A 22,991-nucleotide genomic window follows, 5' to 3' on the forward strand; every position below is an offset into this window, starting at 1 on the left:
CGAGGTGTCCCTGAGCAAGGCACCGTTCCCTACATGCTCCCCGGGCGCCGTTCAAAATGTTAGCCACTGCTCCGAACACTAGGATGGGTCAAATGTAGAGAAACGGGGATTAATAATAAAGTATATCAAAATAAAAATAAATAAAAAGCTGTTGGGTAAAGTCTGTTTAATATCTAGTCCGAATGATTCGGACATTTTCACATTTCACATGCATTTTCTCTGGTTAATGTCCAGATAACTTCAGGGTTGCACTTGTGTGAAAGAGGCCGACTCATTGTGACAATTCTCCATGTTCAGAAGCATGAATATCCACGAACACAAACACACCGCTGTGCATTGTGTTGACTCAGCCGTGCTCAATAACAAACCCATGTCACATAACTGCAATGTTGTCTAGACCAGCGCTTCTCACCTCCTCCTCCTCTTCTGTCCGGTGGCAACACGTTCATATCAGCGTTGAGTATTGTTTCTGACTGTGTCAATGTTTCGGATGGTCGTACATTCCGTATCTCTCATATTCAGATTTGTGATCAGCTCTATCGAAATCAGTCGGATGTCGCAACGTTGCATTTCCAGATAATCATTGGTTTATGTCCAAATGTGTGTTCGATGATTTTGGGGTTTTGGTTTATTCTTAACAAAAGTCTTGGCTTTCTGAATATCATACTTTAATTGCTATTTTCCCACATGAATATGTTTTTGAGGCTTGTACAGAAAGCCCCCTCTTAGAATAACTATGGCTTAAACGTGTCGGCAAACTTTCAAACGCCTTTTTCTCTCTTGATAACATTCCTTATGGTATTTCAAACATTTTCATGAATATTTTAAAACCATAAGCAATAGGGATATCACTGGAAAGCTAAGAATCTCCTATTTCCAACGGTATATGTAACTGTATGACATGATGTAGTACGGGGTCGATGTGACTGATCTTGATAGAGCGGCTCACATTTATCCTCTCCAAGGGACTTAGTGAATGTTTTATGTACAGCGTGTCCATATTGTCCCTTTCTAGTGCATTCCTTAACCTTTATGCTTGATATTAAGAAGGTTACGTTGAAATTGCACCGCTCTTACACAGCTGTAATAAAACAAATTAGTGAAAATGATCAATGAGATTAAGGACAGCAGCTTCGAGTCCCGAGAATTTGCTCCAGCCACCCCCGTGTACAAACTCATTAGAGGAGTCATAAAGGCGACTAATGAAAATCATGACCGGTATCATTACAAGCCCACTGGTGTCCTCTCGCGAGCGGCAGAATAAAGGAGGCTAAATTAATGTTCCCACCAATGCCGTGTCTGTTCTCCTCTGTGTGTAGAGCCAACTCAATTAAAGTTCAAGCCGATATTGTTACGTAACCATTTAACATTCTGCCTCTTTGTTCCCTTTTATCCTTTTTGTATAGGACGACGACTCCATGTTCTTTCAATTCGGCCCGTCCATCGAGCAGCAGGCCTCGGTCATGCTGAACATCATGAAGGCTTACGACTGGTACATCTTCTCCATCGTCACCACGTACTACCCGGGGTACCAGGACTTTGTCACCAAGGTAACATCACTCGGAAAGACAGCATATAGTCAGTGTTAGAACTCAGGCACTTAGGAGGTAGGACCCGATTGCACGACCCGGGAGACAGAGGTAAAGTATCGGTAGGATACTTTGTTTTCCAAAATACAGCAAAAACAGGAGACAGGTGAAAACAATCAGGAAGTTAGACACACCAGGGAAACTAATGACAGACAGGAAAACACAGGGGAAAAGACCAGACAATACACAGGGAGGAAAACACGACAAGGAGACAAGCAAAACACCCACTACCAGACACACACAACTAAAAACGTGACACAACACAAGAATCGTGACAGGATGTAAAAGCAGAATCACAGGACAGGACAGGGAAGAGTTTCTCTGTAAAAGTGAAGATCGTTATGGAGACAGGTTTGTTAAACATTCAGCATTTGGTACCACCCCAACAATCAAGCTCTAACAATTTCCAATGACTCTGTTCGTGTGATCAGTTTGGTACCTTAAGATTTGATTCCATTTCTTTGATCAGATTCATAGTTATCCCATGGAAATTGGGTTTTCGTCATAGTTGCTCTACTTTGGAATAAAATCAATAATAGAAACGGAATAACAAATATGTACATGAACACAATAAGTTATGTTAAAGTTAAAGTAAGTATATGAAATAAAATAGAGATATTTATATCAACATAAACAGTTAAGGGAAAAATGTGCACATTTTACTACAATATATATATTCTAGATTACAATAAATACAGTGGTGCTATTAATAAGATATTTCGATCTCTCCGTCTGTACACACAAACTGAAAGGCAAGGCAAGTTTATTTATATAGCACTTTTCAACGCAAGGCAATTCAAAGTGCTTTACAAAAAATGAAAGACATTAAGCATTAAAAAAGAAAAGCTAATAAAATAAACATTAAAAGGAAAAATACATGGATAAAAGAGTTGACAATAAAGTTGACCTTGACTTAATGCTGAATTGAACAGTTTGAAAGGTAGTTAATACTTAGTGTTGATGTGCAGCATAACAACGTTTTTAAACATCCTAATTTTTGTGTGAATCGATTCAAAATCTTAGAATATAAGAAATGAAATGTTCAGCCCTACATTTTGCATTTAATTAAGCACCAGTGCCTCTCTTCTGATCCATGTCTTCTCCCTGCAGATCCGTAGCACCATCGAGAACAGCTTTGTGGGCTGGGAGCTGGAGGAGGTCATACTGCTCGACATGTCCGTGGATGACGGAGATTCAAAGATCCAGAACCAGCTGAAGAAGCTCCAGAGCCCCGTCATCCTCCTCTACTGCACAAAGGAGGAGGCCAACACCATCTTCGAGGTGTCGCACTCTGTCGGGATCACCGGATACGGCTACACATGGATAGTGCCCTCGCTGGTAGCTGGAGACACTATTGTAGTGCCTGCAGAGTTCCCGACAGGTAGGACATCTCTACTCAAATGCTATTTTTAAAGGTCCCTATTATACTGTTTTTCATCAAGATATCACAGGTCTCAGATATATCCAGAACCTGTCTCTGATTGGCTGAAACACCAAACAGATCATTGCAGCATTACCCATAATCCCCTCTGTTTCAGCCCTGTTTCCAAAGTGCTGATTCTCTGTCTGTTACTTTAGATGAAAATAAGGAGCCCCTCCCCACGCCCCTCTGAGAGACATTTGGTTACAAAGAACTCAATGGAGCTCTAGAGGAGATTCAGGTGATAAGGGGGGGGGGGGGGGTACCTTGGTTGCTGATTGGCTAATGGTTACTCAAGACAACACATCGTTATGACATCATCAAGTGGCCAAAATCTGATCAGCTCATTTTACAGACAGGTTTTTATAGAAATGGATCAAAAAGAGAGAAAATCTTTGTTCCTGAAACTTTCAGAGTCTCTTTCCACAGAGGGGACACATGTTGATGTAGAAGAGACATGAAGAAGAGGGGACACATGTTGATGTAGAAGAGACATGAAGAAGAGGGGACACATGTTGATGTAGAAGAGACATGAAGAAGAGGGGACACATGTTGATGTAGAAGAGACATGAAGAAGAGGGGACACATGTTGATGTAGAAGAGACATGAAGAAGAGGGGACACATGTTGATGTAGAAGAGACATGAAGAAGAGGGGACACATGTTGATGTAGAAGAGACATGAAGAAGAGGGGACACATGTTGATGTAGAAGAGACATGAAGAAGAGGGGACACATGTTGATGTAGAAGAGACATGAAGAAGAGGGGACACATGTTGATGTAGAAGAGACATGAAGAAGAGGGGACACATGTTGATGTAGAAGAGACATGAAGAAGAGGGGACACATGTTGATGTAGAAGAGACATGAAGAAGAGGGGACACATGTTGATGTAGAAGAGACATGAAGAAGAGGGGACACATGTTGATGTAGAAGAGACAGGAGAAGAGGGGACACATGTTGATGTAGAAGAGACATGGAGAAGAGGGGACACATGTTGATGTAGAAGAGACATGAAGAAGAGGGGACACATGTTGCTGTAGAAGAGACATGAAGAAGAGGGGACACATGTTGATGTAGAAGAGACATGAAGAAGAGGGGACACATGTTGATGTAGAAGAGACATGAAGAAGAGGGGACACATGTTGATGTAGAAGAGACATGAAGAAGAGGGGACACATGTTGATGTAGAAGAGACATGAAGAAGAGGGGACACATGTTGATGTAGAAGAGACATGAAGAAGAGGGGACACATGTTGATGTAGAAGAGACATGAAGAAGAGGGGACACATGTTGATGTAGAAGAGACATGAAGAAGAGGGGACACATGTTGATGTAGAAGAGACATGAAGAAGAGGGGACACATGTTGATGTAGAAGAGACATGAAGAAGAGGGGACACATGTTGATGTAGAAGAGACATGAAGAAGAGGGGACACATGTTGATGTAGAAGAGACATGAAGAAGAGGGGACACATGTTGATGTAGAAGAGACATGGAGAAGAGGGGACACATGTTGATGTAGAAGAGACATGAAGAAGAGGGGACACATGTTGATGTAGAAGAGACATGAAGAAGAGGGGACACATGTTGATGTAGAAGAGACATGAAGAAGAGGGGACACATGTTGATGTAGAAGAGACATGAAGAAGAGGGGACACATGTTGATGTAGAAGAGACATGGAGAAGAGGGGACACATGTTGATGTAGAAGAGACACGGAGAAGAGGGGACACATGTTGATGTAGAAGAGACATGAAGAAGAGGGGACACATGTTGATGTAGAAGAGACATGAAGAAGAGGGGACACATGTTGATGTAGAAGAGACATGAAGAAGAGGGGACACATGTTGATGTAGAAGAGACATGGAGAAGAGGGGACACATGTTGATGTAGAAGAGACATGAAGAAGAGGGGACACATGTTGATGTAGAAGAGACATGAAGAAGAGGGGACACATGTTGATGTAGAAGAGACATGAAGAAGAGGGGACACATGTTGATGTAGAAGAGACATGAAGAAGAGGGGACACATGTTGATGTAGAAGAGACATGAAGAAGAGGGGACACATGTTGATGTAGAAGAGACATGAAGAAGAGGGGACACATGTTGATGTAGAAGAGACATGGAGAAGAGGGGACACATGTTGATGTAGAAGAGACATGAAGAAGAGGGGACACATGTTGATGTAGAAGAGACATGAAGAAGAGGGGACACATGTTGATGTAGAAGAGACATGAAGAAGAGGGGACACATGTTGATGTAGAAGAGACATGAAGAAGAGGGGACACATGTTGATGTAGAAGAGACATGAAGAAGAGGGGACACATGTTGATGTAGAAGAGACATGAAGAAGAGGGGACACATGTTGATGTAGAAGAGACATGAAGAAGAGGGGACACATGTTGATGTAGAAGAGACATGAAGAAGAGGGGACACATGTTGATGTAGAAGAGACATGAAGAAGAGGGGACACATGTTGATGTAGAAGAGACATGAAGAAGAGGGGACACATGTTGATGTAGAAGAGACATGAAGAAGAGGGGACACATGTTGATGTAGAAGAGACATGAAGAAGAGGGGACACATGTTGATGTAGAAGAGACATGAAGAAGAGGGGACACATGTTGATGTAGAAGAGACATGAAGAAGAGGGGACACATGTTGATGTAGAAGAGACATGAAGAAGAGGGGACACATGTTGATGTAGAAGAGACATGAAGAAGAGGGGACACATGTTGATGTAGAAGAGACATGAAGAAGAGGGGACACATGTTGATGTAGAAGAGACATGGAGAAGAGGGGACACATGTTGATGTAGAAGAGACATGAAGAAGAGGGGACACATGTTGATGTAGAAGAGACATGAAGAAGAGGGGACACATGTTGATGTAGAAGAGACATGAAGAAGAGGGGACAAACGTTGATGTAGAAGAGACATGAAGAAGAGGGGACACATGTTGATGTAGAAGAGACATGAAGAAGAGGGGACACATGTTGATGTAGAAGAGACATGAAGAAGAGGGGACACATGTTGATGTAGAAGAGGGGACACATGTTGATGTAGAAGAGACATGAAGAAGAGGGGACACATGTTGATGTAGAAGAGACATGAAGAAGAGGGGACACATGTTGATGTAGAAGAGACATGGAGAAGAGGGGACACATGGTGATGTAGAAGAGACATGAAGAAGAGGGGACACATGTTGATGTAGAAGAGACATGAAGAAGAGGGGACACATGTTGATGTAGAAGAGACATGGAGAAGAGGGGACACATGTTGATGTAGAAGAGACATGGAGAAGAGGGGACACATGTTGATGTAGAAGAGACATGAAGAAGAGGGGACACATGTTCGATGATGTAGAAGAGACATGAAGAAGAGGGGAGACATGTTGATGTAGAAGAGACATGGAGAAGAGGGGACACATGTTGATGTAGAAGAGACATGAAGAAGAGGGGACACATGTTGATGTAGAAGAGACATGAAGAAGAGGGGACACATGTTGATGTAGAAGAGACATGAAGAAGAGGGGACACATGTTGATGTAGAAGAGGGGACACGTGTTGATGTAGAAGAGACATGAAGAAGAGGGGACACATGTTGATGTAGAAGAGACATGAAGAAGAGGGGACACATGTTGATGTAGAAGAGACATGAAGAAGAGGGGACACATGTTGATGTAGAAGAGACATGAAGAAGAGGGGACACATGTTGATGTAGAAGAGACATGAAGAAGAGGGGACACATGTTGATGTAGAAGAGACATGAAGAAGAGGGGACACATGTTGATGTAGAAGAGGGGACACATGTTGATGTAGAAGAGACATGAAGAAGAGGGGACACATGTTGATGTAGAAGAGACATGAAGAAGAGGGGACACATGTTGATGTAGAAGAGACATGGAGAAGAGGGGACACATGTTGATGTAGAAGAGACATGAAGAAGAGGGGACACATGTTGATGTAGAAGAGACATGAAGAAGAGGGGACACATGTTGATGTAGAAGAGACATGGAGAAGAGGGGACACATGTTGATGTAGAAGAGACATGGAGAAGAGGGGACACATGTTGATGTAGAAGAGACATGAAGAAGAGGGGAGACATGTTGATGTAGAAGAGACATGGAGAAGAGGGGACACATGTTGATGTAGAAGAGACACGAAGAAGAGGGGACACATGTTGATGTAGAAGAGACATGAAGAAGAGGGGACACATGTTGATGTAGAAGAGACATGAAGAAGAGGGGACACATGTTGATGTAGAAGAGACATGAAGAAGAGGGGACACATGTTGATGTAGAAGAGACATAGTCAGAATTAGGAATTTAAACCAGATCTCGTTTTAATCTGACACAATCTCAGTGTGGAAAGATGTTTGCTTGCCTTGAGCTCAGATGCTAAGCCTTTTGTAAGCACAGCAATTGCATTACATGCTGGATTTGTTTGATTTGAATCCACGAGGGGCGACACATGCACTTTCTACCTACATGTGGTCTCAGTCAGATCCCAGACCCTAACGGTACGTCCACACAGCAGCTTTCGATGAATCTTCCACCGCTTCCAACGCTTCTCTGCCCATTGACTTTGAATGGGGATGACGTCACTTTGCCTCGCTTTTCGCCGAACTGCATTGTGGGGGAGCGAAGCGAAGATTTCCAGGATTTCCAGGATTTCCAGGATTCAAAAGTTGAGCAATGTTCAACTTTTGAAGCTGAGCTGGAAGCGCCAGCCAATCAAACACGTTTATGCAAATCTGACAGTAGAAGCGCTAGCCAATCAAACCGCGTGTAAGCAGGGAGAACCAGACCGCAGTTCATTTCCTCATATTCCAAACGAGAAATTACGGTAGCAAATCACCCGGTTCTTTACGACCAGAACTATTAACGGGATACAAACCGGAGGAACCAGGCATGGAGGGAGGTGGCAGAGACAGTGGGTGGAACTGGTAGGTTTTCGCCTGTTTGGGGAGTTTATATATATATATTAGTGCTGTCAAAATTATCGCGTTAACGGCGGTAATTAATTTTTTGAATTAATTGCGTTAAAATATTTAACGCATTTAACGCATGTGCAGAATGGCCCGCCCCATACGTGCCACCAGTGGCAGCGCCAGGGTATGGCTGGGGTAGGCTACACCCATACCAAGAAATGGCTTAGCCCCACCATGAAAAATGATGTTAAAGTAAGCAAAATAAAGTCTGCCAACTCGCGGAGTAAATTGCACAGACAGCAGTTAGTAAGATTGATTTCAGTAGCCACGGTTTTGAAAACTTTTGTCACGTAGTGATCGTCTTCTCAATAGAACATCTTTGATAACGGCGTGGTGTTGTTGCAGGAAGTCCCGACGGAGAATACTCTTGCTGTAGTACAGGGCAGAGCCATATAATAGTAATAATATGGCTCTGGTACAGGGGTGCACATAACTGGTACGCAGGTTATGTGCGTAATCTGAAATGCGTACCGTCACTTGTGTCACAAAGCGCATTTGCGTACCGACGTACTTGTGAAGCTTTTCCAGAAGGCGGTTAGATCACCGGACGACAGAGTCGGTCTCCGTGTGCACAGACAGGGCTGCTGTTAACGTCGGTCTGTGCCAAAACTACGCCAACCGGCTGCGGAGGGAGACTCCCCCCTTCACTGGAGAACTGCGCTAAAACAGCTGATCACAACGTTCACACTCTGTGGTCACGAAGTACTCCACTAGCCCCCCCCCCTGTCGACTTTCCTGAAGTACTCCCTCGTTGATAGAAATCAACACGTAATGAATTAAGACCCCACGGTTTGATGATTGATAGGTGTGTGGGTTGTCTTTCATTTTGACATGCAGAAAAATGTTATAATAAACATACATACTGTATGTTAATGGGTATATCCGCCTGCTTTCATTTATCTTTCCATTCCCACAACAATATATATAAATAAATGGCATATTTTGGACATAGTTCGAATGGTGATTAATCATGATTAATTAATTTTTAAGCTGTGATTAATCTGATTACAAATTTTAATCGTTTGACAGCCCTAATATATATATATTTCTCGCATAAAATCCCCGGGGTTTTTTGCTTTGTGTGGCGAGGGCGGGAGATTCATGTGATTGGTTGTTGGTCGCGTTGCTCGCAAAAAATCCCCAAGCTGTCAGACACGCCCAGCTCCAAGATGTTCAAGATTTTTTAAAAGCTGCTGTGTGGACGTACAGTCATACTGTTCTTTGATTCTGCGATGCTATCCACTACGGGATGGTTGAGGTTTTAGTGGTATTCGGAATAATCAAATATGTAGCTAGAAATGTATTGTTATGACATCTGAGAATTTGGTCAGCCATACATCCTTTGTATGGTGAAAAGTAGAGTTAAAGCCCCAAAGAAGTGAGCCTGTCTTTGAAGCACTACAGTACATGCTTTTTCTTCAGCTTTTGTGTCAGTCTGTGATGTCATTTGGGTCCAAAATACATTTTTCTCATGAATTGTGAGATGCATTGAAAGCAAAATCCAGAGTTCTCTAGGTTTAATTGCTGGAAGATCTTTGGAAAATCCAGGTGTTCTTTTTACACGAGAGTCAGGCCAAACTCTGTCCATTATATGGATCCTGTGGTTGCAATGCTAACAGCTAACAGCTAACAGGAAGCGCTGAAGCAGTAACATCATGTTTTGTGTTATAGTCACAAAATTCATCTATTGATTCGTGTTCACCAACACGATTTTCGCATTTCTTTCGTGTCACACAGAACGATTTTAAAAGCAATCTATTTCTATTGGTAGTATGATTTGTACCTGCACCAAATAATAACAAATTAGAAGGACTTTTTTTTTTTTTTTTAAATACAGGTTTCAGTATTCTGAGGCTCTGAGCCATTTCTTTTCCTCGCAGACGGGAGGAAAACTCCGACATTATACAATTTAAAATAAAAGGGTTAGGCTTAGGGTAAGATATTGAGTAAGAAAATGTTTTTATGAACCACACAGCTTCTGGTATTCCAAGACCCGACCGGACAAAAAGACGTGGTGCAGGCACGAAACATACTACCAATAGAAATACATTGCTTATAAAATCGTTCTGTGTTACACGAAGAAAAAAAAAAAAAAATCTTGAATCAATAGATTAAATTAATTTCGTGACTATAACACGAAATGCCGTGAGACTGGCTTGATTACATGTTTGCTGTGTGAGTTGATACACGTACCTTCACCTTGTGTCCAAAACGAGCCACCATTTATTAATTAAGCAATATTTGATTTTCTAAAACGAACGTTGCTAACTAGGTAGCTAACAGCTGCAACGGTCACTTCCGGTGAGGGCACAGCAGCCATGTGCGAAATGTACGCACTACACTAAGAGTTTAAAGTGCAAGATATGCAGTGTATTAAGCGAAGTATAGGCACAGGTGATGTTAGCCTGCTGTACAGTGATCTAATGCCTGCCGTTGACACCACAGAAACATCATCGAGCCTTTTGAAATGTTTCTTTCCAAATGTTCAGTTTGATATTTAGATTTTTTTGTTGTTGTGAAAAACAAACTGACCGTTCAACATAAGCGTTAAGGGAAAATCTCTCCCCGCAGTCCCCCCCTTTACACCACTGGAGGTCATTCTAACCTTTAAAGGTCAGATGTGGAACCAAAGTGACATCCAAGTTGGGGCGCATTAACTCTGAACCTGCTCACGCAAATCCGTCAGGGACACCTGTCAGGCTGCTTCATGTAACAGGACTTTCAGTACTTAGGGTAACGGGGGCAGACACTTTTAGAAAGGCCAGCTCTCAGTGGGAGTCTAACTGTTAGTGATGGGGCCACCATTAGGCCTCGTTCCCACAGAGCGCCTTTTACAGGCATAACGTAACCTTTCAACTTAACGTCCAAAATCACGTTTTTAAAGCCCCTGTCACACTGTCCCGAAGTTGACACCCGATGGACACACGAATATGGAATTGTGAATTTCGCACGAAGATGGCCCCGAACCACACACGAAGGCAACATTTACATTACATTTAAGACATACAACTGCAACGAAAGTAACAAAAACAATTATGTTACAGTACTATGATACTGTACTGATATCTTCAGACTTTGTTCTTTACTTTCTCCGTCTTTATATGTAGAAAATATTACGTTTTCTCCGTAATGTTGTTTCCATAGCAACAACTACTTCCTGTCAACTCGCCTTCAAAATAATATATTATATCCTTTTCAGTTTCACAGAACACAAATTGGGTTATTTACATAATATGTTTACATGATTTTGTTGTGCAATAAAACAACCAGATGGACGCACGATAAAGGAAATGTTCAAATTCGGCTGTGATCGTAACAACATCGGGCCATTCGTGAGGGCATCTTAAGCCATCGTATGATCGCCGGTGGAGTTTCTCAGGCTCCGGCAGCAACTTCGTGAGCGGTGGCAAAATCTTTGGCATGCCAAAAAATAGCCGAAGGACCTTGCGAAGGTTCATTCTCGTGTTGAATCCGTGTGTCAATTTTGCCCGTCGTAAGGCCATCGTGAGGGCATCTTGTTATCATCGTTGTTTTTCTTGAGGTGACTCACGAGGTGGCTCACTCTTCAATACAAACGATTGAAAAAGATGCTTGTGCTCAGGAACACGCTCTGTCTAGACACAGGCTTTTGACACATTTGTACTCTCAGCACGACAGAGACATCTCCGAGCAGGTAGTAAATGTTGGCCTGAAATATGAACCTGATAATTAGTTTGGTGTTTGGCTTGTTGATTTACAGCGAAGGGGAGATATTACACCGATGCTCGTCCTCAGCATTTCTGGGAAATGTCTGCAAGGAAGAACCTGAGGTCGCTGTGGCGTTCAAGTCCAGTAACTCAAACTTCTTGCAGTGGCAGCCATAGATGATCCTAGATGGGAGTTTGGAGTGTGTATTGGGCGATGTCTGTTTTCTTTTTAATTGGTTTTTGGTAAGAAAATAACAGGTGAGTTTAACCTAGGGGTGTCCAAACTTTTTTCACCGAGGGCCACATACAGAAAAATATTCGAAGGGCAGGACCACTCACTAGAGCAGTGTTTCTCAAACTTTTTCATACCAAGGACCACTTAACCAATAAAAAAACACTCGCGGACCACCTAACTCCACAAATATCCCAAAACACATCGTTTTTCTAGAACAGATTATAAATCGCCTGGAAATGGTACAAACAAGTGACAACATGTGTGACAAAGGTGTTGCCCTGGGCTATATCATGCAATAGAAAGTGAAACTTAAGCTCGTTCCATTGCGGTGATATTCCCGCGAGAGTGCGGAAAACTTAAATGTATTTATTTATTTAAAATGTTACCAATATACTCACGGACCACTAGGGGGCGCTCACGGACCACCAGTGGTCCGCGGACCACACTTTGAGAAGCACTGCACTAGAGGTATATTGCCTCATAAGTTCAGTTATAAGTTAGCAAAATCATTCAAATGTAGGTAGATGGTGCTTGTGAGTGTTGGCAGGTCATGCCTTAAAACAGAAGCCCCAGATTGCTTATCATAACGGCCCGTCCACACAGCAGCGTGCGTTGAAGCTTGCCGGCGGGCGTGTCTGAAACTCGACCAACAACCAATCACATGAATCTCCCACCCCTGACACACAAGCAGCGGTTTGATTGGCTAGAGCTTGTACTGGCATATGATTCGATTGGCTGACGCTTCTGCCGAGGCGTCAAAAGTTGAACATTGCTCCACTTTTGCAGCGAGCCACGCCAGCAAAGCTCCGCGTCGCTTCCCGCAAGGCAGTTCGGCGAAAAGTGACGTCACCCCATTCAAAGTGAATGGTGAAGCTTTCAACGCACGCCGCTGTGTGGACGGGCCGTAAGAGGAAATAGGAAGGGTTTATTTCAAGGTTGTCATGTAAATAAGTCATTGGGCTTTCTTCTTATCAACTTAGATTTGTTAGAACTTTAATTGACTGAATTTATTTGAAAAGTGGGCTTACTAACACATGAACACTACTGTGTAATATCTTTTTACATTTATATTTAAGAAGTACAATATAAGACGAGCACAAGTTTCATTTGCGGGCCGTATTGCATTATACTTTTTTAATTTGCTGAGGGCCGATTCAAAATGGTCCGCGGGCCGCATTTGGCCCCCGGGCCTTAGTTTGGACACCCCTGGTTTAACCAAATGGGTTATTTCTTGGTGCTTTTTTGTACAGCAAAAGTGTTTACCTCGGGTGAAAAATACTGTGTGTGAGAGTTTCTCTGTTCCAAATTAAAGTTACACTCTATAAAGTTTAATATATCACCGTATCTGTTATGTAAATCACACAACGACTTCGCTCTTGATTTATGTCTCAGGGAGATAATTGTGACGTGCTCGTGTTGCCTGGACGATTCCAAAGTGGAGCTGGCAGAGCGGCTGCTTGATGGACACAAACAAACCCCTCTCACTTAACACTGAATTATCATGGGATTAATCACACGGGACATGATGACAGATAGCAAGATAAATGTCATCCGCTCGTTTATCGCATGATGGATAAGATACAGAATAAGATTAGTAACGTAAACAATAAAAAAGCAAATAGTAAAGTTTAACTACGGTATTTTTTCTCATGTTTTTGTGTCTAGTAGTTGTGTCCTTGGGCAAGACACTTCACCTGAACTTGCTCCTGTGGGTATTGTCCACAGTACATGACCATTGCATGTATAAAAAACATGTGTAATGTGTATTTGTAAAGCGCTTTGAGCATCTGGAAAAGCGCTATAATAAATATAAGGAATTATTATTATTATTTAGTATCTTTGAATTTGGTCCAGAATTTAGCAAAAACTCAATTGAGCCGTACGTCGACGTGTGCCAGGGAAACAAAAAACCTGTATCATAAAGAAATAAACCTTTTATAACACTTTGAATGAGTACACACTCCTAAAAATAACTATTTGGCCTGCTTTGCAATTACCATCTCATTGAGAAAAATGTAGTGGTTGTGTTTGACTCTCGTTGTCCGTCATGATCTATGAAGACCAGGCAAAGGATAATAAGACGTATTTAATATAACTTTTAATTAGCACAAACTCCTCAAAGTAACTCTTTGGCCTGCTTTACAATTACCATTTCATTGAGAAGACTTTAAGTACCTACAGTCTTTGGTTGCGTTTAAATCTCATTGTGCTCCGTCATCAATAATTAACCGCAATTTTTTTTAAATAATAAGACATAATATCTTTAAACTGCCATGCATCTAATCAAAGTGTTTAATAATGCAGATGAACGGTTCATCCCAGAATCAGTATTCCTTTATTGGTCCCGCAGTGGGGACAGTTACAGTGGTTCAGCACAAGTGGCATAGCAAGTCAAAAAGGCAAGTTTAATAAAAAGTAAGCGAAGTTGTTAAATATAGAGACGCAAAGCACACATTCGTAATAGAATCAAAATGAAGACGAATAAGTACAAAAAATGCTGCTCCAAAAACAAGTTAAACAATAATGAAATCAAGGTGTTTTCACTTCTCAGTTCATCAATCTGCCAACAGAACAAGTGAGCATCAGCTTGGTAAGATGATAAGACGGGATATTTAGACGAATCAGATCTTTTAATCAGCTGGGAGAACCCCTTTTTTTGATTTACTTTGTTTTTATTGAAAATAATTGCACTGAATTCCAAACGTACTGTCATTTCACTTTGACATACAAAAATACAATTTTAATTCGCATCCACACGTCACGGCGCCACGGGCAACTCAAAAATGAAATAAAAAACGACTGTCCAAAAGAGCGCTCGTCGGGAGTTTAAATCTCAGTGGTTTCCTAGATTATCTTGTCCAATGTGTTTGTCTTCTTCTCCATCCTTTCCACTGGTCTTCCATTGTTGGTAGACTTAGGTGCTGCTCACACGGGAACGTTTGCGTTTATGCACAGTATGCGTTTTCAAAAAAGTCTTCCGTTCACACGTATTCGTTTCATTTGACGTGTCTGTTCACACGAGAACGCTGGAAACGCTATAGTACATAATAATAATAATAATAATAATAATAATGCATTACATTTTTTATTAGAGCGCTTTTACAGGTGCTCAAAGCGCTTTACAAGTACACATTACACATATTAGACATGTAAGAGTCATTGCTGCGGACATTACCCACAGGAGCAAATGCGGGTAAAGTGTCTTGCCCAAGGACACAACGGCCTGACGCAGTGGCGGCCGAGGCGGGATTCGAACTGGAGTTCACCAACGCCCCTTGATCTGATGACCAACGCTCTAACCACTGCGCCAAATATCCCGGGCCCTGGCGCTGTAACTTCCGCCACAAAATACACCAAAAGCAGCGAGTATAAGATCCCCCCCGGATGTGTGAGGAGAGGTGGGGAGAGGTCATGGATGTATAATAAGGGAGAGGCGGGGCTATCGTTATTTTTTTCAGGAAATGATCGTATAGAGGCGATTACACGGAGCCGTTGGACCCCCCAGAGCGTTTCATTTGCAAATCTATCCACCTTGGGACCCGTTATCGTTTGTGGGGTCCGTTTCTATCGTTTTGTTACGGCCTCGTGTGAACGAAAGGGCTGTACGCATGAGAAACTATGCCGATCCAACCCGTTTTGTTCTCGTGTAAACGGGGTTTTAGTCTCAACCGATGTTTTTCCATTATGTAGATTTCTCCATCCATTGTCCTCGGGTAGGGATATCCACTACAAATACAACTCAAAATAAGATTGTTTGACTTAACAAGATGATGCATTGTCTAAAAACAAGACGAGATATCTCACTGCAGCGTTACGTCCCGTCTACACTACAGGCATCGAAAAATGCTTTCAAAGCGTCGCCCATTAATTCGAATGGGGTGACGTAGAAGATTTTGAATCTTCGCTGAACTGCATTGTGGGGAGCGGAGCATGGCTTTGCAAGCATCGTGAGCATCAAAAGTTGAGCAATGTTCAACTTTTGATGCTCCCGATGCTTTCAAAGCTGGCATCAGCCAATCAAATCCCGTTTATGCAAATCCCGCCAGTACAAGCGCTAGCCAATCAAACCGTGTGCAAGCTGGGAGAGCCAGACCGCAGTTCATTTCCTCATATTCCAAACGAGAAATTACGGTAGCAAATCACCCGGTTCTTTACGACCAGAACTATTTACCGGGATACAAACCGGAGGAACCAGGCATGGAGGGAGGTGGCAGAGACCGTGGGTGAAACTGGTAGGTTTTCGCCTGTTTGGGGAGTTTATATCCAGTTTACTTCGTTTTAACATTGCTATTGCTTTGTATGCCGGGGGCGGGAGATTCCTGATTGGTTGTTGGTCGCGAGAAATCGCCAAGCCTCAGACATGCCCAGCTTCAAGATTTTTTGATGCCTGTAGTGTAGACGGGCCCTTCTGAAGTTATTATGTCTTATATCAGGTGTAAAGACATATTCTGACTAGATATTAGACAAATACACTTGGCAAGATTTCGAGTTTTTGTAGAATGCACAACCTAAAATTAGTCAATAGTCAAAGTCAACTGTATTGTCAATCTTCCAGTTTGTGTGTACAGACAGAGAGATCGAAATACCGTTTCCCACAATCCCGAATATAAAAACAAATGTAAATGAAAATATGTGTGCAAATATGTATATATATATACACAGTCAAAGACACATTTATACATGTGCACACATTAAGACCTAAATAAACACAATCAACCAAATAACAGTCACTTCAATATTTGAGAGTGTACATTAGTGTAAAATTGTTCATAGCATGTGCCGGATAGGTGACAAAAGCAACATGTTAAGGTGTTGAGACATTCATTTCAACCTCCATCATAAAGCCACAGGAAGGCGGTAGGGGCACTCGTCCACACCGACTCGTGAACTATCCGCAGAGAAAGGACTCTCCATCCCAGCGTGCTCCTGATGGAGTGACAGAGTGTGTGATCCAGCAGATCAGAGTTCAGCTGAAGGTGCATGCTACTGTAGCCGCCGGGCGAACTTGCTTACTATGCACCCTTAATAACTTACCATGTGTGATGAAGAGCCTCCGATTCTCATGGGTCTCTCTCCGCTGATGCCTTCCTTAAGTGGCGCTCTGGGGAACCATCTCTGCTCTATTCCTTCCTTCTCTTTCCTCCTTAGTTAGTGCTTTTGTCTCCAGTGGCGTAAAGTAACTAAGTACATTTACTCAAGTCAAAGTCAACTTTAATGTCCATTTGTCTATGTGTGTGTGTGTGTGTGTGTGTGTGTGTGTGTGTGTGTGTGTGTGTGTGTGTGTGTGTGTGTGTGTGTGTGTGTGTGTGTGTGTGTGTGTGTGTGTGTGTGTGTGTGTGTGTGTGTACAGACAGAGAGATCGATATAACGTTTCCAACAATCCCGAATACAAAATACAATAATACAAATATACAAATATGTATAAATATGTATATTGTTGTTCATGAAGCCTTATCTAAGTTAGATCCTAGGAAACCGTCCGGCCCGGACAACGAAGAACCTTTCTTTTTAAAGATAGCTGCAGATTGTATTGCTCCACCTCTTACTTCTCTTTTTAACCTCTCCCTCAGCACAAATACAATTCCAAAAGTATGGAAGTCTGCTTATGTCTTGCCTTTGCTAAAAGGAGGGGAAGCCACCTTATTAAATAACTATAGGCCAATCTCTAAAATGTCAGTTCTGGCTAAGGTTCTTGAACGCTTAGTGAGTGAACAAGTAAAGGAGTTTGTTTGTAAGAATGACATCCTGTCTAAACATCAGTCAGGCTTCAGAAAGCAGCACAGCACCATCACTGCCACAATGAAAGTGGGGAATGATGTGACGAGTATTTTAGATAATAAGCAGAGTTGTGCAGCTCTGTTTATTGACCTTTCCAAAGCGTTTGACACCGTTGATCATCGCATTTTAAAGCAGAGGCTACTCAGTATTGGCCTATCCAGCCATGCAGTGGGTGGTTTGTGAACTACCTCTCTGAAAGGTCCCAATGTGTTCATTTTGATGGACTGTCTTCTGAGTGTTTGAACATTTCTAATGGTGTACCACAAGGTTCTGTTTTAGGACCACTTTTATTCTCCATATATATTAACAGTGTAGGTGATAATGTGGTTGAAGCTACTTTACATTTGTATGCGGATGATACTGTGATGTATTGTGCAGGTCCCTCCATTCAGGAGGCTGGTGTTAAATTACAGGCTGTTTTTAACATTATTCAGACTTTTCTTGAGAAAACCAAGGTAATGCTTTTTTCATAAGCAAAAAAGACACCAGAGGCTGCTTTGGATATTGTTACTATGCAAGGACAAGTACTTGAAGTGGTTACCTGTTACAAATACCTTGGTATCTGGCTTGATGATTGTCTTACTTTTAAACTTCAGGTCATTAATCTGCTTAAAAAACTGAGGGTTAGACTCGGTTTCTTTTTCAGAAACAAGTCCTGTTTCTCGCTTGAGGCCAGGAAAAGGCTCTGTGACCTTTGACCTGTGCTGGACTATGGTGATCTGGTCTATATGAATGCACCTGCCCATTGCCTGGTCAAGTTAGATGCTGCGTATCACAGCGCTCTGAGATTTGTTGCTAACTGTAAAGCACTTACTCGTCACTGTACCCCGTATGCCAAGGCAGGTCTGCCTTCACTAACTGTACGGAGGCTCAGTCACTGATACATGTTCATCTATAAAGACATGCTGGGTAAACTACCAACTGATATCTGCTCTTTGATCTCACTGAGAGTGGCAAGTAGCTATTGCCTGAGATCCCAGGATGTGTTTTTATTACATGTGCCGAGTGCTAGGACTGTTTTAGGTACTAAAGCGTTTATTTGCGCTGCTCCTCTAGCTTGGAACACTATGCAAAACAAATTGAAACTGAGCATTTTGGTTCCCTTGCATCATTTTAAAGCTCGGATAGATGACATGTTATTAGATATCTGTCATTGTGAATAGGTTGCTAATGTACACCCCTGTAATTATGTTGTATTGATGTCCTTTTTGTTTTCTGTTGTTTTTATGTGTAACCAATGTGCTGCCCTTGAAAAAGAGATCGTTAATCTCAATGGGATTTTCACCTGGTTAAATAAAGGCTACAAACAAACAATGTCCTCTATATATACAATCAACAGACACATATGCACACATTAAGTATTCAAGTACTGCACTGCAAAAATGTAAAATCTTGCCAAGTATATTTGTCTAATTTCTAGTCAGAATACGTAGTTACACTTGATATAAGACGTAATAATAACTTAAGTCTTTTGTTTAGACAAGGCATCTTAATCAAGCATCTGTTCTAGTCAAAGTCTCTTAAAAACATCTTACAGGAAAACTTCTAAGCATTTCTCTAAATTCCCTAATTCTGGTCAAATATAGTTCAAAATAAGTTTTCCAAGATAAATACAAGATCTCATTTATCTCAGTATCCCATCTTTACTTCACGAAATCTTACCAAGCCATTTTGTACCATTTTGTACTACAGATTTGTTCACTTCTAAGAGACTAGTAGGCCTACTTCACTTGAGTATTTCTATTTTATGCTACTTTGTACTTTCCCTCCACTACATGTATTTAATACCTTTAGTTACTTCTCAGATCTGGATGAATGATGTGAAATATAACCAAGTGTTGAATCAGACTTTAGTTCCACCTGGAGTAAATCCACCAGCTACCCTGCAGTCTACAAAGTACTTCAGACTAGCTGCACCTTCACCAGCTACCCTGCAGTCTACAAAGTACTTCAGACTAGCTGCACCTTCACCAGCTACCCTGCAGTCTACAAAGCCATTCAGACTAGCTGCACCTTCACCAGCTTTGAGAACACTTTAATGATCAATCATTATAAAACACATCATAGATATTATTCTGAAATGGACCAATCTGCACGATGACTACTTTTACTGTCGCTACTTTCACTATATTTAGATGAGAATACTTTTCTACTTTCACTTGAGGAACATTTTGAATGCAGGACTTTTACTGTGACAGAGTATTCCTACACTCTGGTACTTCTACTTTTACTCAAGTACAAGATCTGAGTACTTCTACTTTAACTCAAGTACAAGATCTGAGTACTTCTACTTTTACTCAAGAACAAGATCTGAATACTTCTACTTTTACTCAAGTACAAGATCAGAGTACTTCTACTTTTACTCAAGTACAAGATCTGAGTACTTCTACTTTTACTCAAGAACAAGATCTGAGTACTTCTACTTTTACTCAAGTACAAGATCTGAGTACTTCTACTTTAACTCAAGTACAAGATCTGAGTACTTCTACTTTAACTCAAGTACAAGATCTGAGTACTTCTACTTTTACTCAAGAACAAGATCTGAGTACTTCTACTTTTACTCAAGTACAAGATCAGAGTACTTCTACTTTTACTCAAGAACAAGATCTGAGTACTTCTACTTTTACTCAAGAACAAGATCTGAGTACTTCTACTTTTACTCAAGTACAAGATCTGAGTACTTCTACTTTTACTCAAGTACAAGATCTGAATACTTCTACTTTTACTCAAGTACAAGATCTGAGTACTTCTACTTTTACTCAAGTACAAGATCTGAGTACTTCTACTTAAGTACAAAATATGAGTTTGCTTCTCTCCCTCTTACCTCCCTCACTCTCCACACCCTTCAGTGTTTCTTTATCTTTGTTTCTCGGTCTGACATGTTCTCTCGGCTCACTCTTTCTTTCCCCTCGCTGCTCTCTCTTCTACGAACAGCTTCTTCGCTCTCTATTCTTCTTCATCAGTAACCGCTGCTCACACTGTGCCAACCACCCGATCTGACATCACTGACAATAATAAGCCGTTTCTAAAAATACCCTGTGATTCGGTCGTGCTGCTGCCGTAACATTCTCCAGCTCAATTTGATTTGTAGTGTCTGCAGGCTTTGTGATATTTCTTGTACGTGTGTGTGTGTGTGTGTGTGTGTGTGTGTGTGTGTGTGTGTGTGTGTGTGTGTGTGTGTGTGTGTGTGTGTGTGTGTGTGTGTGTGTGTGTGTGTGTGTGTGTGTGTGTGTGTGTGTGTGTGTGTGTGAGACAGCAAGACAGCTATGCTTTCAAACAGAGTCAATAGTCAGTTTACACACCAGAAAAAAGACAATTCTTTACAGATGCAGTTATTGTTGGTTATTATTGTTAAGTACATTTACTTAAGTTCTGTATTTAAGGACATTTTTAAGGTGCTTTCTATAAAGATGACATATTATGATAATGTTCAGGTTCATATCAGTATGTAGTGTCTCTACTTTAAAGAGTCCTCTCCTGTTGATGTTCAGGTGTATATCAGTATGTAGTGTCTCTACTTTAAAGAGTCATCTCCTGCTGATGTTCAGGTTCATATCAGTATGTAGTGTCTCTACTTTAAAGAGTCCTCTCCTGTTGATGTTCAGGTGTATATCAGTATGTAGTGTCTCTACTTTAAAGAGTCCTCTCCTGCTGATGTCCAGGTGTATATCAGTATGTAGTGTCTCTACTTTAAAGAGTCCTCTCCTGCAGATGTTCAGCTGTATATCAGTATGTAGTGTCTCTACTTTAAAGAGTCCTCTCCTGCTGATGTTCAGGTGTATATCAGTATGTAGTGTCTCTACTTTAAAGAGTCCTCTCCTGCTGATGTTCAGGTGTATATCAGTATGTAGTGTCTCTACTTTAAAGAGTCCTCTCCTGCTGATGTTCAGGTGTATATCAGTATGTAGTGTCTCTACTTTAAAGAGTCCTCTCCTGCTGATGTTCAGGTGTATATCAGTATGTAGTGTCTCTACTTTAAAGAGTCCTCTCCTGCTGATGTTCAGGTGTATATCAGTATGTAGTGTCTCTACTTTAAAGAGTCCTCTCCTGCTGATGTTCAGGTGTATTTCAGTATGTAGTGTCTCTACTTTAAAGAGTCCTCTCCTGCTGATGTTCAGGTGTATATCAGTATGTAGTGTCTCTACTTTAAAGAGTCCTCTCCTGCTGATGTTCAGGTGTATATCAGTATGTAGTGTCTCTACTTTAAAGAGTCCTCTCCTGCTGATGTTCAGGTGTATATCAGTATGTAGTGTCTCTACTTTAAAGAGTCCTCTCCTGCTGATGTTCAGGTGTATATCAGTATGTAGTGTCTCTACTTTAAAGAGTCCTCTCCTGCTGATGTTCAGGTGTATATCAGTATGTAGTGTCTCTACTTTAAAGAGTCCTCTCCTGCTGATGTTCAGGTGTATATCAGTATGTAGTGTCTCTACTTTAAAGAGTCCTCTCCTGCTGATGTTCAGGTGTATATCAGTATGTAGTGTCTCTACTTTAAAGAGTCCTCTCCTGCTGATGTTCAGGTGTATATCAGTATGTAGTGTCTCTACTTTAAAGAGTCCTCTCCTGCTGATGTTCAGGTGTATATCAGTATGTAGTGTCTCTACTTTAAAGAGTCCTCTCCTGCTGATGTTCAGGTGTATATCAGTATGTAGTGTCTCTACTTTAAAGAGTCCTCTCCTGCTGATGTTCAGGTTCATATCAGTATGTAGTGCCTCTACTTTAAAGAGTCCTGTCCTGCTGATGTTCAGGTGTATATCAGTATGTAGTGTCTCTACATGTCTCCATGCTTTAATGTTCAGAAAGCTCTTTATTTTTCTCATACTGCCTGTGCTGCAGCACCTCTTTTCACCCTCTGTCTGAAACCAGAGCCCAGTCTGCTCTGATTGGTTAGCTGGCCGGCTCTGTTGTGATTGGTCAACCGCTTAGAGGTGTCCCGCCCCTTAGCCTATCACGTACAATATGTTGGAGCGCTGTCCAATATAAAGTGCAAGACAGTGTTACATCATGATGTCACTATGTTCAGGAAGTAAACAAAGGAGTCCAATGGAAGCGTTGATAAAATATATGTTGTTCTGAAAATGGCTATTCTGCATATTTTAGTTTTGTTACTTTAAAATATTTTAATTATAATACTCTTGTAAGTTTATTGAATTGCCATTTTGAATGCCAGACTTTTATTTATAGCAGTGTATTTATACACTGAGCTATTACTACATTTAATGAAGTAACACATATACGTTCTCCCTCCAGAGGTTGCCACGGGGTGTTTTGATATAACTTAACCAGTTGACATGTTC

General features: G+C 41.4%; 1 protein-coding gene across 1 annotated transcript in view; it reads left to right on the forward strand.

Annotated features, from left to right (window-relative positions):
* Positions 1-22,991, forward strand: part of grin2ba (glutamate receptor, ionotropic, N-methyl D-aspartate 2B, genome duplicate a) — a 238,127-nt gene that overhangs the window by 128,401 nt on the left and 86,735 nt on the right. Inside the window, 2 exon segments of the mRNA XM_071204120.1 lie at positions 1,407-1,550; positions 2,700-2,970. Coding sequence (XP_071060221.1) covers positions 1,407-1,550; positions 2,700-2,970 — 415 coding nt within the window.

The sequence above is a fragment of the Pseudochaenichthys georgianus genome, chromosome 8 (assembly GCF_902827115.2).
Source record: "Pseudochaenichthys georgianus chromosome 8, fPseGeo1.2, whole genome shotgun sequence".
Classification (NCBI taxonomy): Eukaryota; Metazoa; Chordata; class Actinopteri; order Perciformes; family Channichthyidae; genus Pseudochaenichthys; species Pseudochaenichthys georgianus.